At 36.8% G+C, this 18,008-nt stretch overlaps 1 protein-coding gene across 3 annotated transcripts in view; it reads left to right on the top strand.

Annotated features, from left to right (window-relative positions):
* Positions 1-18,008, top strand: part of FOXJ3 (forkhead box J3) — a 141,631-nt gene that overhangs the window by 53,357 nt on the left and 70,266 nt on the right. For all 3 annotated transcript variants that reach the window (XM_039238653.1, XM_039238651.1, XM_039238652.1), the window contains exon 4: positions 8,782-8,856. In XM_039238653.1, the coding sequence (XP_039094584.1) occupies positions 8,782-8,856 (75 nt within the window). The remainder of the gene's footprint in view (positions 1-8,781; positions 8,857-18,008) is intronic.

The following is an 18,008-nucleotide window of genomic DNA, read 5'->3' as shown; positions in this document are numbered from 1 at the left end:
TCTGTATCATGGTTATAAATTTATGTACTTACAGGGACCAGAGAGGTGACATAAATGAGAAAAGCAAAAAGGATGCCTAACTGAAGAGTGCATGCCTAATGTGCAGCAGGCACTTGTGCTTTTTAGGACATATGGCAGGTCTTAACAACTTTTCTCCCAGAAATCTGGATTTTGTGTATAGTTTCCCAATTTTTAAATGTTCCTAATTCTAGTTTTCTTAAATACTGGGCAGGCCAAACATGTGTCTTTTGGGTGAGTTCAGCTTATGGACTACAAATTTCCAGTCTCTGTCCTAGATCATATCCTCTTGTTTTCATCTAATTTAGTCTTTCATTCATTAAATTTGAAAAGGATTTATTTACGTACTCTTATGAACAGTATGGTTGGCTTTAGCAGTACTAAGAAACATAGCACAGGGCCCTTAAGGAAGCTTATAATCTTTATTGGATAAGGGAGATCTATATAAACAAGGAATTATGATGGTATGTAAACAGCTCTGTAATAGAGAAATATAGAATGCTGTGCTATGATGAATTGACTAATTGGGCACACCTACTAAGTGTAAACCATAATAGTATCCACTGTATATGTGACTTAGTAAAAGAGTGTTAAATGAAGGGTGAAATTAGTAAGTGCTGTAAAAATTTAGAAGAGCTTCTAGGACGTGTGATGAGGTTCTAAAAGTGAGTGGCAAAAAGACTAAGTGTTATGAGAATACAGGAAGGGTGAATCAATAGAAAAGTATTGAGGAAGTGTAATTGAGCTCTGTTTTGAAGAGGAGTAAGATTTAGGCTTTTTTTTTTTTAAATAAAAAACACTCTTAGGAAACAATTGATTGCAGGAGTTCTTGGGAGAGACCAGTAAGAGTTGGGATAGAGTCAGAATGCAGAGATTCCATGAATATTTGAATGCCAAGCTGAAGAGCTTGGTCCAAATTTGGTAGTGAATAGTACATGGAGATCAGATATATACCTCATTTACCTGCCTGACCTCAGCTTCAACTGAAGTGTAAGTCCACCTGAGAGTGCCATGTCCAGTCTACTGAATTCCATGCTGCTGGGCAGCCCAAGGCATGGTCTGAAACAGGTTTGGAAGGAACTGATAGAGTTTCATCTGGAAGGTATGGTTTAGATATAATGAGGAAAGAAGGGGGAAGGAGAGAAATGGGAATAGGTGGAGGGTGGTGTTGCTCTTAGAACTAAAGAGATGATCTGTTTTAGTCTCTTGGTTTAGTCAGATCCTTAATACTTCCAGAGACGGATAGCTCATGATTATTCTTTTGTTTAAATTTTTTTAATTTATTTATTTATTTTGAGAGAGAAAACATGAGCAGGGGAGGGACAGAGAGAAAGAGAGTGAGAATCCCAAGCAGGCTCTACACTCCCAGCATAGAGCCCACCATGGGGCTCGAACTCACTGACTGCAAGATCATGACCTGAGCCCAAGTCAGATGTTTAATTGAGCCATCCAGGCATCCCTCATGATTTTTCTTTTAAAAAAGTCTCTTCCACCCAGTTTTAGATACTTAGAACTTGCCATGATTGCTTCTAATTTTATTTTTGTAAACACAGAAATAGTTTAAATAAACATTGCAAATGGAGACAAATGGAAACTGGTTTATCTTCTCCTTTTCTCAGGTCCTAGTTCTGTTTTCATATTTTACAGTTTGCTGTCCTTAGATTTGTTTTGCACCCTCTTACAGTCTGCTGCTCACTATTTCTTCTATCATCCAAAGCAGGAATGTTGCCATGGTTATTTAAAAGAATTTAAATATAATTTTAATATTTAGGTAAAATTCCCTTTCATTTGTGCCAGGGCATTGAAGGGAAATTACATATTAAAAATAACTCTTTGGAACACCTGGGTGGCTCAGTCAATTTAAGCATCCACCTTTGGCTCTGGTCATGATCTCATGCTTTGTGAGTTTGAGCCCTGTGTTGGGCTCTGTGATGACAGCTCAGAACTTGGAGCCAGTTTCAGATTCTGTCTCCCTCTCTCTCTGCCCCCCTCCTCCTCATGCTGTCTCCTTCTCTCTCTCAAAAATAAATAGCCATTAAAAAAAAAATAATAAAATGGGCACCTAGGTGGCTCAGTTGGTTAAGCGTCTGACTTCGGCTCAGGTCATGATCGCATGGTCCATGAGTTCGAGCCCTGCGTCAGGCTTTGTGCTGACAGCTACCTCAGAGCCTGGAGCCTGCTTTGGATTGTGTCTCCCTTTCTCTCTGACCCTCCACTCATGCTCTATCTTTCTCTCTCTCTCAAAAATAAACAAACATTAAAAAAATTTTTTTAAATAATAAAAATAACTCTTTGAATATTCCAGAAGAATTTTTAAAACACTCTTTTAAGTTTCTATAAGGGAATGATTTTGTAATCTGGACTGGAGGAAAAGGAATTAAAATTTTTGTGCTATTCACTTAACTAAAGAAAATTAACCTATTAATTTACCGGAGTTTAGCGTAATAAAAAGAAAAATGCAAAAGAATGTTATATGTATATGGGTGTATTATGCTGCTTTTTATGTGTGTGGGGGAGAAAAATACATATTTGCTCATTGTTATTAAAAAAAACTTAGGAATAATAAACTAGAAATGTAGTAAACATAGTTAATTATGGATGATGGATGGAAATAAGGTAGAAGGGATATGGCAAGAATAAGATTTCAAGTATACCTCTTTATTTAGTTCTAAACCATAAGAACTGTGTAAGTTATTTTACACATACTATATATATTATTTTACACATACTATATATATATAATCAAATAGGATGGAAATCATATATATATAATATATATTATATATATATAAATATTATATATATATAAAATCAAAAGTATGGAAAAAGGAAACTTTGGAACAATATAAGCAGAAACAAATAAGCTGTAGATCATATCGAATGGATAAAATAATCAAAAAATCAAGAAACTAAAAAAGAGCTTTCTATTATTTTCATGGGATACATACTAAAGTCAAAAAGAATTGCGAGGAAATTATGACCTTTACTTAATAGATTTGTCTAGTGATTTTTCACTAGAGGCAGCCTCTACCTTCAGTAACTCCAAGAAAAGAAACTAGGAACAATTCTGAAACTATTTTATGTGCATGGTAGGGTAGAACAAATGAGTACTTATATTGATGTTGTGGGAGAATCAAGGTTTCACAGTAGGGGGAAAAAAGATACAGGTAGGAATGTGGTGGTTAATTTGAATTGGAGGTGCTCATTTAAACTCAAATTTAAAATAAAAATCACTAAAAAAAAAAAAAACAAAATAAAATAAAAATCACTTAGAATGTTTAAAAAAATATTTTTAATGTTTGTTTTTGAGAGAGACAGAGTGCAAGCAGTGAAGGGACAGAGAGAGAGACACACACACAGAATCTGAAGCAGGCTCCAGGCTCTGAGCTGTCAGCACAGAGCCCAATGGGCAGGGCTTGAACTCGCAAACTGAGATCGTGACCTGAGGCAAAGTCAGATGCTTAACCTGAATGTTTTTAAAATTTAGGGGCACCTGAGTGGCTCAGTTGGTTAAGTGTCCCACTCTTGATTTTGGCTCATGAGTTCATAATATCACGGTTTGTGGGTTTGAGCCCCATGTAGAGCTCTGCACTGACAGCATGGAGCCTGCTTGGGACTCTCCCCCCACCTCTTTCTCTCCCTCTCCCCCTCCCTCAGGCCCCCCCCCCCCCCGCAAATAAATAAATAAACTCAAAAAAATTTTTTAAAAAGGAGTATTTTTAAATTTTGGATTCCTAGGTCACAGCTCCAGAGATTTTGAATGAGTCATCTTGGATGGTGCCTAGGAATCTGCATTAAAATTCATCTTAAGTGATTCTGGGGCAGGTAGATAATACTTTTGAGAAACTACATTTGGATCTGGATTTTCAAGCCCAAATGTGTGGTATATGTCTTAGCTTTGGTATCTGTCTGGGTATTTTTACTTTTTAAATATGTTTTTGGTATTTTTTTCAACAGATTTGAGATTACCATATGAAAAGCATTATATTCTACGTTGTGAGTTGATAGACAAGGTTCCCACCCTTATGGAGTCTACTTACATTTTGGTATAGGATGCAGCATATAGGAAGAGGACATCAAGCAAACAATTACAAGTGTGAGGAGAAATCCAGGGTGATAAACTTATTACAATGAGAGCTAACCTGTCAAGAAAAGTCAGAAAAGACTTCCCTAAAGAACTGATGTTTGGGACTTCTGGGTGGCTCAGTCAGTTAAGTGCCTGACACTTGATCTCAGGGCCATGAGTTCAAGCCCAACGTTGGGCCCCACACTGGGTGTGAAGCCTACTGAAATAAAAGAAAGAAGAAAGAACTGATGTTTAAGTCAAGAATGAATTGAAAGTTGAATAGGGTCATTTAAGAGAAGGGGATAGGGTAAGACCAGGGACAGTCCTCTTTGCAGAGGGAGCAACAAATGGAAAGCCTAGAGGTGAGAAAGAACATTGGAGAGGATGAATATGGAGAGCCAGGTAGGATGGTGGGGTCAGATGAAGGACATTTAGAAGTTTTGTTAAGGATTTTGGATTTTATCCTAAGTGCAGTGGGAAATCATTGAAAACTAATACTGAATTTACCTTGTGAAGAGATAACTGCCTCATGAAGGAGCATGGTGGAGATGGAATAAAGTAGGTAGATCAAAGGTAGACTTACGATCTCATAACGGATTTGTTTTAGATGGTGAGGAAGAGGGAAGAGTTAAGAAGTTTCACAGCTTTCTGATTGGAGCTGTTATGTGAATAACTGTTTTTAACCTGAGAAGAGAAAACTGGAAGATCACACTGGAGATAAAGATTGAGTTTAATTTTAAACATACTGAGTTTAAGGTGTTTCTGGAGATGTCCAGTAGATTGTTAAAAACGTATGTTTCATGACCTGAGCCGAAGTTGGAAGTTTAACCAACTAAGCCACCTAGGTGTTCCTAACTTGCATGGTTTTTGAGACTTCTGCTACAATTTTTATCTTTATTGCTCTGTACATAATTTTTTTCCTCTTGTTGCCTTCAAAATCTTCTCTTCATTTTGATTTTCATCATTTTGTTCTATAATGAATATATGTGTGTGAATTTTTAATTTCTTGGTGATCTCTGAAATTCTTGCATCTGTGATTTGATGTCTTGCATTTTTTTCAGAAGATTCTTGGCTGTTAGTTCTTCACATTTTTCTTCTGCCTTTTTCTACTTCTTTTTTCCTTCTAGGACTTACATTACATACATTGTTTCATAGTTCTTGAAATATTGTGTGTGTGTGTGTGTGTGTGTGCGTGTGTGTGCGTGTGTGCAAGTTTTCTGCACATGTGTGACTCAATTTGGATAATTTCTGTTGATCTATCCTCAGGATATCTGAGTGTTTCTCTGGTTGTGTCCAGTCTACTGATGAATCCATCTTGGGAATTCTTTATTTTTGATCATGTTTTTTTATTCATATCATTTATATTTGACTTTTTGTTCTTGTTTATATATATATATATACGCGCACACATATGTGCATACATATGTGTATACATGCATATACATATATGTGTATATATGCATATTTATTTTGAGTAGGTGCCACACCTAGTGTGGGGCTTGAACTAATGACACTGAGATCAAGAGTCACATGCTCTACCAATTGAGCCAGCCAGGCACCCCTTTACCTTCGACTCTTATAGTTTCCATATCTCCTGTTTTAATTTCCTACCTCTTTATGCACGTTACCACTTTTTCTACTTGGTCCTTGAACATATTAATCGTAGCTATTTTAAATTTCCTGCAGATAGATCTAACACCTTTCGTTTGAGTATTGATGATTTTATCTCATGACAGTAGGGTTTTTTTTCCTTGCATTTCTAATGTGTCCTGTAATTTTTGAGTGCCAGATATGTGTGTAGAAAAGAATGGGAGAGATTGAGATAGGTGGTATTTAGACTTGTAGATGGACAGACATCTTTTTTCCTAGACCATTTGTATGGGAAGTTGAATTCAATTTTTCAATAGTTGGATTTGGGTTTCTACCTTCAGTAGATCATAGATTTTACACTCCTCCAGCAGTAGACTCTTACTACCTGTGCTTGGAATGAGGTGCTTGGGTGCTGTAGAATTTTCTGTTTTCCTGCTTTCTCTTTACTTTTAGTGGTCTCTGCCAACCTTGCTATACTGATTGGGGCCTCTCTCCATGCTCCTGCAGCTCCTCTGTCAGTATGTCATTATTGCTTGTTATTTACTGCTAGGCTTGTGTTAGAGGCTGTGCATTTTTGTTTTCTTATCTTGTTTTCTCTTCTCTCTTCTCTTTTCTTTCTTCTAAGTAATATCTGTGTCCATTGTGGGGCTTAATCTGCTGGCCCCAAGATCAAGAGTCACATGCTTTACCCACTGAGCCAGCAAGGCGCCCTCTGTTTTCTTGATTCAGTGTCAGTCTAACTCAGGCCCTTGGACTTAGAGTGGGGCTTTTTCAGTATTTCTTTCCTTCAGCCATTCTAGCCTGTATCTGTAGTTGCTTTTGATGTAGGGTCCTGGGTCCAAGGTAGTTTCTGACAGTTGTCCTGGAGGTGAAAGGGTTTTTGCTTCTTTCCTTCCTCTACCAGCCAGCAGATCGTTGCTTGTGTCTCAAGAAGGTTTTGTTTTTTTTTTCTCTCTATTCTTCCATTAGAAAACTTCTTTGCCAGAGTCCTATGGGTGACAAGCTTTGCTGTTCCTACCTCACAGTTAAAGCTTTGGCTTTGTGAAATTTGTCAAAGGTGGTAGGCCTTTGTCTTTCACTTAGCGCTATCTATTACCTCCTTCCTGCCTATGCCACTAGGGAGACTTTCTTTGTTCTCCTTTCCTATCCCCATTCTTTTTCTGTGAGCATAGAGTAAAGGCCCATGGAGAAGAACTGGAAGAGTGAATGGGAACTTCCCTTGTTTGGGGTCCTTGCTACTCTAAACTGATACACTAGCCCTTGATTGGCCTTTCAAATTTTAGCTAGTTTCTTGGATGCTTGGATGGTGGCTGCCTATTTCTCCCATACTCTGCCAAAAGGTGAAAGTTTGTCTCTCTTCTCCTTGAACGGGCTTGTTTTTCAGGGATTTAATTTGTTGGTCTGCCTTGCAGCTTTAGCTCCCCAGTGTGGCTCAAAAATGCGGTTTTATTTTGACTTACCTGAGCAGAGGTGGAACTCCATTCATATGTTTTCAACTGATGTTTTGATAAGATAGGCTTGAATTTATGTTCTGTAGTCATCTTTTAAAAACTTTTTTAGGAGTGCCTGGGTGGCTGAGTCAGTTGAGCATCCGAATTCGGCTCAGGTTATGATCTCATGGTTTGTGGGTTCGAGCCCCATGTCGGGCTCTGTGTTGATGGCTCAGAGCCTGGAGCCTGCTTCGCAATCTGTGTCTCCCTGTCTCTCTGCTTCTCCCCCACTCACACTCTGTCTCTCAAAAATAAATATAAAAATTTTAAAAAGTGTTTAAAAAAACAACTAAAAACTTTTTTAATGCCAGTATTAGCCTACAGGAGGGGAATTTTCATATAGCCATTGTTGTTAGAATTCAGAATTTTATGTTAAAACTAAAATAAACATTATGCCAAAACATGCCTCCTAAAATTCTAAATAGTGGCTAAATGCAGTTGGAGTCCGTCTCTACCAAATACCTGGCCATTTTGGAACAAAATTTGTTGAATGGATTTTGGAGCATTTCATTAAAAAGAAATGACCTCGGTTATTTTCTGTAAACATTATGTCACAGTCCTACTTATTTATGAAAAGATTTCCTATTTCAAAGATTCTTCAAGTCTTTAAGTGCATTTTCCTTCCACCCAAGATGGTTATTCGTTCTTGCTGCACTGAGGAATGTAGATGTCCTCGTTAGCCCTCTGTAGCCAGTATCTTCTCATGTAGTAATCTTCTCATTGTAGTAAGAACTTAATTGGCATGTATACACTCATTTTGTAATGGGAGAGTAGAATTGGAATTGTTTCTTTGCAGCATTGATAATTTGAAAATTGGAAAGATTAAAAAAATTTTTTTCTCTTAATGTTTATATTTGAGAGAGAGTGTGTGCACATGTGCGCGAGCAGGGGAGGGGCAGAAAGAGAGGGAGACACAGATTCTGAAGGAGGCTTCAGACTCTGAGCTGTCAGTACAGAGCCCAATGTGGGGCTTGAACTCACGAACCATGAGATCATGACTTGAGCTGAAGATGGACACTTAACTGACTGAGCCACCTAGACGCCCCCAGAAAGAATTGATTCTGAAACTAATTTAAAAAGCTTATTCTACTTGAAATTGTATTCTTATTTTTTCCTTTTTTAATAGTTTATTGTCAAGTTGATTTCCATAAAACACCCAGTGCTCATCCCCACAAGTGCCCTCTTCCATGCCCATCACCCCCTTCTCCCTCCCCCGCCCCAAACCCATCAGTCCTCAGTTTGTTCTCAACATTCAAGAGTCTCTCATGGTTTGCCTCCTTCCCTCTCCCCCCCATTTCCCCCCTTTTGAAATTGTATTCTATACATAGAGATACTTAGACTCCTGATTCTGTTTTTTTTTTTTTTCTTTAAAGTTTATTTATCCTGGGAGAGGGACAGAGAAAGAAGTAGACAGAGAATCCTAAGCAGGCTCTGTGCTACTAGCCCAGAGCCTGACCCAGTGCTTGAACTCATGAAAGCATGAGATCATGACCTGAGCTGAAATTAAGAGTTGGATGCTTACCCGACTGAGCCACCCAGGCATCCTGATTCTGTTTTTAAAGATGGATTTTATTTTTTGGATTCCGATGACCCTGTGGCTTTTTTCTTTAATTTCAGAACTCCATACGACATAATCTGTCACTGAACAAGTGTTTCCTTAAAGTGCCTCGATCAAAGGATGACCCCGGAAAGGTAGGATTCATTATCTTAAGATAAAATAGTTGAATTCTTCACTGTATCTGTTGTCACGTTTGTATCTGAGTAATGTCTGTTATATATAGAGAAAGAGAATTGGAAAGAGAGCACTCAAGAACATGTCTAGTTCATTGATCAGAAACCTTCCTGATCCTTTTTCATTTCACCCCACCTCATCCCTGTTTTAATTGGTAATCTTCAGGGACCAACCAGGCAGAGAAAGCATTCTTTTTAAGCAGTGGGAAGTTAGCTAGTGTAGAGCTGGTCCTCTGTTATAGTTTACTATTTCTAATCTAGTTTGTTTCATTATTTTCTGAAGTACTGAATATTAATTTAAATTTGGTTTTTGAACCACTTGTCAGGAACCACAATTTGTTATTTATTGCATATAGGAGGAGATAGATTTGGTAGATCTTGACAACAAATGGAATTAATTATTAACCCTGAAATAAAATTTTCTTTTATATCCCTGTTTTCTTAGTTGCTGTTTTTTCTTTTTCATTCCGTTTGTATCCTGACACCATTATTATACTTTTATTTAGTATTTCATCTATAGAGACTTCCCTTCTTTCTGGTTTTAATAGTCATATCAGCTGCATTATTTTCCCTGAACTTGGTATTAGTTACTTGGTTTCTAAACCTCAGAGTACTTTGTTGGACCATAATTTCATTGTCATGATAAATTATTAGATTAGGACTTTGAGAGAGTGTATCTGTTGGCAAACATGCATTGTTGTTTGCCTGGAATCAGCCAGCTTTTTAAGCTAACCATCCTTAGAAGAATGTTTCTAAAATTTTAGTAAGCCTGGTTATGTTACCACCCTGCTTAAAAGTACTCGCCGTGTCTTGGAGATGTTTCCTTGTGTTATCAAATACGCTTTATGCTTTTCCTTGATCTGCCTTATTAGTTATGATTCACATTCAAGACCCACTGTGAGGAACTACTTAAAGTTTCTCAAACATGCTTTTCATATGATTTTCTCTTGATCCGCAAACTCTCCTCCTCTGCTTATCTGGTCCACACCTTGGGTCTTTTGAAATTGAGCTACAGCATTACTTCTCTGAAGCTTTCTGTTTCCACATATTTCAGCTGAGTTTGTTATTCCCTCTTCTGATTTCCTATTACTTTGTCATCATTGCAGTAGCTTCTAACTGGTCGATCCTTGGGTTTACTACCTCCAGTGTATAGCAACTTTCACAAAGTAGCCAGCGCTCTTTCAGAAATGTTAACTTAATCACATGTTTTCTGTGTTTAAAATCTTCATTGTTTATCTACTGTCCTTAGGTTAAAGTCTAAATTTATGAGGGTAGGGAATCATTTGTATATTGTTCACTTTTAAGCTCTACTTGCTTAGACAGTGGCTGGTGGCACTGAGGACACTCTTGTTGAATGAATGAATGTATTGTATCCTCTGCTAGATGGCTAACTTCTTGAAATTAGAGATGGAGAGTTGCTCATTTTCACTGTAAAGCAGGCACTCTTAGATAATGGATGTTTTCTGTAGCACCTTCTGTGATCTGACCCATTAAGTTGGTTCTCAGTAAGATTGAATAAATTATTATTATAGTCTGCTTATTTGATCCAATTTATTACTTGTCTGTGTTCATAATTCTCCAAGGTGTGTTTCTTTTCTTTAAATCAGGCTTATTTGTAAAATAAATAAATAAATAAATAAACAAATAATAACTTTTTATGTTTGCTTCATTACAATTTCTGGTGGCCAGTGAGTATATATGAATCTGACTGAAAATATTCTTAAGAGTTTAGAGATTATTTTATTAGAATTCTTTGAGGGTACTATTTGGATTTATAAACATTTGTTTGAGATTTAATTTTTACATTGAGGTTTAAATCATTAAAATAATAAACCAACACACCTGAGTGCTTTACTATATTATGTACTAAGTCTTAACCACTTGGAGATCTATTTTAAAAAGCTTGTGCAGAACCTAAAACTTTTCTCCATCTTTAATTAAATAGTATCATGGGATAAGGCAGATGTAGAAAACGTATGTTACTCTTTGCAACTATTCTTTTGGAATCAGAATTGTCTTAACATGCAACCAAAACAAAATGCAGAAATAAATAGAATCCTGAGAGGTTAATAACAGATTTCAACGTTTACCATTAGTCTTCAGTTTTAAAGTGTGTTTTAATCAAAACACATCATTGTTATCATTGATTGTGGTCACACTAGTAAGTACCATATATTTAATCTTATAAAGTACAGTATTCTAACGATAGAGACATTTTTACTTTCGGTATAAGGTGAGATTTAAATACCCATTGTTCTTATTTATTTTGGTCAGAAGTAAATGTTGTAAATCTGATCTTATAAAATATGTTTATGAATATAGTCATTTTAATTTTTCATATCAGAATATGATTTTTGTTTAAAAATCCCATGTCCTAAAAAGTTTGAAAAACCTCAGGTCTAGCCCGTTTGATAGAAGAGGAAACTAAAGCCAGTAAACAAAGGATGATTTGTCCAGGTTTAGTGTGGAATTAGAGCCCAAGGTGTATTGGCCAGACTTCCTTGCGGTCACCGTAACCCGACTACAGGCCAACTGAAGGGAGAAAACATCTACAAGACGAGCTGGAGCCTGGTTCTACCACGAACGTCTATTTACATCCCTTAGTTCTGCTGACTTTTCTGATGGCTTTTTTTTTTTTCATCCCAGTTAATGGCAGAGATGACCATCAGCAGGTTCTGGCTTATACTCCTAGTTTATTCTGGCTTATATTCTGCTAATTTACTAACCTTTAGCAGAAAGGGAGTGTTTGGTGTCCTCCCCCACCAGGCCACCTGGAATAGAGCAAACATCTTAGAATGCCTGCTGAACAAGCAGAATAGACTTGGTTTCTTGGTTCCTTGGTTCCTAGACTAATACTTTTTCCGCTGTACCAATCTTCCTTGAGAGGGAGGCCAAAATGTTAGTTAAGTTTTGGTACTTATGAATTGTTTTTTCTTTTTGTATTACAGTGTTTCCTGGCATTTGAGGAGCTTTTCCAAAACCACCCTCACCACAGTGGGAGAAAACCATTGAGCCAAGGTGGGGTGGGAGTAGTTTTTGGTCTTGGGTATGGGGTGGACTTTGACCCCTTAGGATTTTACCAGCTGCTGCCTTGACTCACATAGGTCCAAGAGGTAGAGGTAGAAGTAGTGTGTCCAGCATCTTCTTCCCTGTATTTTTATTTGTATAGCTTCCTGTTCAGTGGATTACCAGAGGGATGTGAAGGCTAGCCTAAATCTGGAAGAGTATTGTTGAATTACAAATATTTTTATATGACTATTTATTCCTGACTCACTTCTTCATTTTCTAGAAATCTTTGTCATAAAAGACCTTAATATTTGAATCTCACCCATATACATTAATGGACTGGCATTGATTTTCCTATGTTTCCCCAAACTAATTTCAAATAGATACATTATGCTTTCTTTAAAAAGAAACAACAAAATGACACTCATTTTGCATCCATAATTCTGCTGTCTGTTTCTTCCTGTCACCTCCTGTTAAAGTTTGCTTGTTTGTTTGTTTGTTTGTTTTTGAAAGAGACCGAGTGAGCAGGGGCAAGGGGCAGAGAACGGGGGAGAGAGAATTTCAAGTAGGCTCCGTGGCATCAGTGCAGAGCCGGATGCGGAACTTGAATTCATGTACCATGAGATCATGACCTGAGCCAAAACTAAGAGTAGGACACTTAATTGACTGAGCCACCCAAGTGCTCCTCTTTTCCCTTGATTACAGTCCTATTTCTGTATCTTTTAGTCTATCTCCATTTTTTTTATTGTTCCTTTTTTTACCTTTTTTTTCATTAGCTTTATTTTCTGTGTTCTTTTCTGTTTTTAGATCCAATTGTTGTTGTTAAAGTCTTATCCTGTCTTTTATTCACACATGCCACTTAATCAACTTAAAGGAAGGTAAATATTTTCACTATGGGAAAACAAATCCTATCAACTACTTAAAAAAAAGTTTGCTTTGTACCTTCATCATTTCTCAACCCTTTTCCCTCTTCTCTAACTCAGAAAAATGATACTTTGATTTTAAAGGAAATGAAAGATAATAGGAAGTGGTTTTAATAATTGCATAATTAATTAGCTGTAGTGGGTTCTAATAGAACTGAGGTGATAGCTAAGACTACCCCGTGAAGGCCACCTGCCTGTTCTGGGAGAGATAACTTCAGTGAATTCATAGTAAGAAGAGGTTTTGGGGGCTGGTGGAGGTGATGCTTTTTCTTGACTGGGGATGGGAAAGTTGTAAAGCCTTGGTGGCTATGAAAATTGGAGTCTCCTGGTTTGTGAGGAAACAACAAACTCAGCTGCTAGGAATGAACTTTCGGAAGTTCTGAGACTATAATTTTTTTTCTGTTCTTGTCCTCTGTCATAGTATGGAGACCATAGCTTAGTTGACTGATCTCTCTTTCTCAAAGGATATTATTTTTTGGCCTCATTAGTATTGTGTTGTATTTATAAATTGCCTCTTATTTGTTGGTACCTTGTTTTGGTCATTTTATTTGTTAAAAGATTTATGAAAATTAGAGAGGTTTGAAAGTACATAAGATATAACATTAAGTGATTAACAATGTTGTGGGAATCATAGGTGTGTACCCTAAAGAAGGAAGATACAAGTGTAATTTTATTTTATTTTATTTTTTATTTTTTTTTTAGTATTTTATTTATTTCTGAGATACAGAGAGCATGAGTAGGGGAGGGTCAGAGAGAGAGGGAGACACAGAATCTGAAACAGGCTTCAGGCTCTAAGCTAGCTGTCAGTACAGAGCCCGACACGAGGCTTGAACCCACGAACTGTGAGATCATGACCTAAGCCAAAGTCGGACGCTCAACCGGCTGAGCCACCCAGGCGCCCCACAAGTGTATTTTAATACTAATCTTAAAGTAGATGCATGATTTTTGTGAAGAAGAAGCTGACTTCTTATCTTGTCTTTGTGTAAAACCAAACAGGAAATAGGATTTAAAGACAAAAGCAAGAGTTTGGTTAGACAAAAATAAGGACATCTTATTTATTTGATTGAAAAAAAATTGGTAGGGTTCTTAGGGATGTTTAGAGTTTGCCACTTCTGAAGCACTTTAAGAATAGATGAAATTCCTAATCTTTGTGGTTTTAACTCATGGTAGGAGAGCCCCACTTGAAGGCTGAGAAGAGGACATGATCAAGTTGAATTGAGGGACCAGTGAGAACAAAGTTGAGATAGAATCAGGAGTTAAGGGAATTAATATAAGTACAGTAGTCACTCCTTATCTGCAGGGGATATATTTCAAGACTCCCAGTGGATGCCTGAAACTGGATAGTACAAACTCTGTGTACTGTGCCTTTTTACTATACATACATACCTATGATAAAATTTAATTTATAAATTAGGCATAGTAAGAGATTAACAGTAATAACTAATGGTAAAATATAATAATTTTTATAATATACAATAAGCAAAATTATGGGAATGTCATGCCTCCCCCCCAATATCTTATCCTCTATTCCCCCTTGTTCTTGTGATGAATATGAGATGATAAAATGCATGCCTGCATGATGGGATAAAGTGAGGTGAATGATGTAGGTATTGTGATATGTAGCACTGGGCTACTGTTGACTTTCTGACGATATGTTAGAAGGAGGGTCATCTGTTTCTGGACCACAGTTGTGGTGAATGTGCAGAATGTGAAACCAGGGATAAGGGAGGGACTAGTGTACTCACATGAGGTCCAGGAATGAAGGAAAGGATTAGTACCATGAGTATGTTTTAAGGCAAAGGTGGTTTATGAATGTAAGACAGTTTCATTAGACAAACCACAATTAGAGAACCCAGAGTGAACACAGGCATTTGAAGAGATTTGAAAGATTGAGGGAAGTAAGAGATATGAGGGTCATATTGAGAGAGAGAGAGAGCATTGCAGAAATCGAAAGAAGTGCTGCTATAGAGCCTAGAAAGTACACTTAGGGCAGTTTAGTTAGAGTGGCTTTTATTTGCACCATGTCATACTCTCTCTTCTCTTTTTAAGGGTGGGAGGTAACGTTTTGTTGCTAGCCTCCTGTTTTCTGTATTTAAATTTAATTTAAAAATTATATATTGTAAAATTCACTTTGGGGGAATAATTCTAGTTGTTTTGACAAATGCATACAGTTTAACCAACACTACCATCAAGATATGGAACACTATTGGCCATTGTTGGTCAGCCCCTTACTCCACTCCCAGGTCATTACTGATCTGTTTTCTATTCCTATAATTTTGCCTTTTCCAGAAGTTCATATAAGTGGGACTCAAAGTAGGTAGGCTTTTGAGTCTGGCTTCTTTCACTTAGCATAATGCATTTGAGTTCCATCCATGTTGTTGTATTAACAGTTCATTCTGTTTTATTGTATATATTCCATTGTTTAGATTTACCACATTTAGTCACCATTTGAAGAACATGTGGGTTGCTGACAGTTATAATTTCATTTGACTATCAAATTCTTTTCTTTTAGGCTTAGACTCTATAATTAATTTGACAAATACTGAGATACAAGACAATGTTGAATTAATCTAAACTAATAACATACTAAACTGCTTTGTGGGTTGTATTAAATACAGATGAGCGTTATGTCTCTTGCAAATCAGTTGTGATATAGTAAACTTTATTTATCTTAAAAAACTAATTTCCAAAAGGACTAAGGGCACTGATGATTTAAAAACAAGTTATGGCCAACTATTAATCTCTTAATAGAGCATATTGTTTTTAGGTATCCTTAACATTAAAGGATATACCTATAATCAATATGTTAATTACATTATTATTTTTAATTCAGCTATTAAGGGTAAATTGCTTAATAGTCTTTCCTGAGCAACACTTAGCTTAGTTTGTTAATCACTATACGTAAAAGTAATAAAAACCTGCACTGCAAAGCAAGAGTATTCCAGGGACCTGAGCTGGCATCAGGATAATTTTTGTCTATATATTCATTTAGCCAACTAGCCAACCAAGCTGCCTGCATTTGAGTGCCTCCTGTGTATTTGACTACTTACAGTCTATTTTGTGGTGTAAGTAGGATGATTGTTTGACTTCTGGTCAAAACTAGAAACTACTAAGAATGAAAGGGGTCGCTATTCTTAATTATGCTTAGGAAACAGGTATAAGCCAAGACAAACTGGGAAGTATGATCACTCTATGTGGTACGTAGAAATACCCTGAAACTGTGGGCAGTAACCAGACAGTTAACCAGCATCCTAAGATGTTGGAAGGTAAACAAAACAAAAAAACTTTTAAACTGAATTGGCAAATCTAAACTGGGAGAGAAATAAAACATTGAGACATGGTATAAAGCCCAAGAAGTCAGGGACAGAAAGCATTGCACCCAGTATTGTGTCTAAGGCTCTTGATGATGTGTATTGAGAGTTGCGGATGAGCAGAGAATAGTCTATGATGATTCACCTTACCAGTGAACCATGTATACTTGGCAGTAGGATTTGTTCAAACATAAAACTCACAGAGTCAGCCATTTGGAATGGTTAGCAATTTATGATAGGGACTCTTTTCCCAGGAGTATGAAATAGTAATTTCGTATGTTTATATCTAATCCAGATAATGACATTAAAAATTTTTTTTTAATGTTTATATCTTTCTGAGTGAGAGACAGAGCATGAGCAGGGGAGGGGCAGAAAGAGAGAGGGAGACACAGAATCTGAAGCAGGTTCCAGGCTCCGAGCTGCCAACACAGACCCCATGCAGGGCTCGAGCACCCAACATAGCCACCCAGGCTCCCCCAAAAGATTTTATTTTTTAAGTTATCTCTGTACCTAATGTGGTGCTCGAACTCACAACCCTGAGGTTGAGTTGCATGCTTTTCCACCTGAGCCAGCCAGGTACCCCAGGTGGTAGGATGTCTTGAAGCTGGCAGTTGATTTGTTTTTGGAAGATGTGTTCAAAGCTGTACAATTCTAGTTTGTCATCTTTGGGATTTTGTACACTAAGACATTGCAGATTTTTCCTTCAGGAGGACATTAACCTGCTGTACCAGAATTGTTGATAGGAATTAATAATAATGTCTAAATTTATATACTACTTTACAGATTAGGGAGTTACTTTACAGGTATTCTCTCAATCTTTCAATAAACAAACCTGTTTTAGATGGTGATCTTTAAGCCCATAGTAGAGTTTTCCGTAGAAGATTAGTTCTCGTAAGCCTCACATAATAGAACTCACGTAGATGAAATCATTCAGTATACAGTTGACCCTTGAAAACAGAAGTGCACTTACACATGGAAGTTTTTGAGAAATAAAGTACTTTAAGTGTATTTTCTTTTTCTTAGAATTTTTTAAAACATTTTTTTTCCTCCAGTTCACTCTGTTGTAAGAATACAGTGTATAATACATATAACACAAAATGTGTTAATTGACTATTTATGTTAATCAGTAAGGCTTCCGGTCAACAGTAGGCTATTAGTGGTTAGGGTATAGGAGAGTCAAAAGTTAAATTTTGATGGGTAGGGGCTTGTCGGTGCCCCAAAGCATGTTCTCAGGTCAACTACATCCTCTGTTTATGTCTGACTTCTTTCAGTGTAATGTCTTTTGTGTTATTGCATATGTCAGTTTGTTTATTATTGCTAAGTAGTATTCCATTTATTCATGGATCCGTTGATGGACATTTGGGCTGTTTTCATTTTGGGACTATTAAGAACAGGTTACTGAGAAATTCTTGTACAAGATTTCTGTGGACATGTGCCTTCCTTTCTCTTGAATAATAGAGTATTTGCTGTGTCAAAGAGTAGGTGGAAGTTTAACTTTATAAGAAACTGCCAAATCTTTTTCCACAGTAGTTGTGTATTTTAAATTCCCAGTAGCAATGCAGGAGAATTTCAGTTGCTCCATATCCTGGCCAACAGGTGGTATCAGCTATCTTTTTAATTTAGCCATTTTTGTGGGTATGAGGTAGTATCTTGTTACGGATTTATTTTGAATTTTTTCATGTTGAGTATCTTTCCATGTGCCTACTGGTCATTTGTATATTCTGAAGATTCTTTTAAAGTCTTTTGCCTTTTTTCCCTTTTTTTTTTTTGGTTGTTTTCATTACTGAGTTGTAAGAGGGTTTTTTTTTTTAAATGTAGTCTGGATATGTTTTTTCCTGAGATTTATATTTTGTAAATATTTTTTCAGACTGGT

The sequence above is a fragment of the Hyaena hyaena genome, unplaced genomic scaffold (genome assembly GCF_003009895.1).
Source record: "Hyaena hyaena isolate Hyena2069 unplaced genomic scaffold, ASM300989v1 scaffold_144, whole genome shotgun sequence".
In the NCBI taxonomy this organism is placed as follows: Eukaryota; Metazoa; Chordata; class Mammalia; order Carnivora; family Hyaenidae; genus Hyaena; species Hyaena hyaena.
The sequence above is the reverse complement of the archived record's forward strand: the minus strand, read 5'-3'. Positions and strand labels throughout refer to the sequence as shown.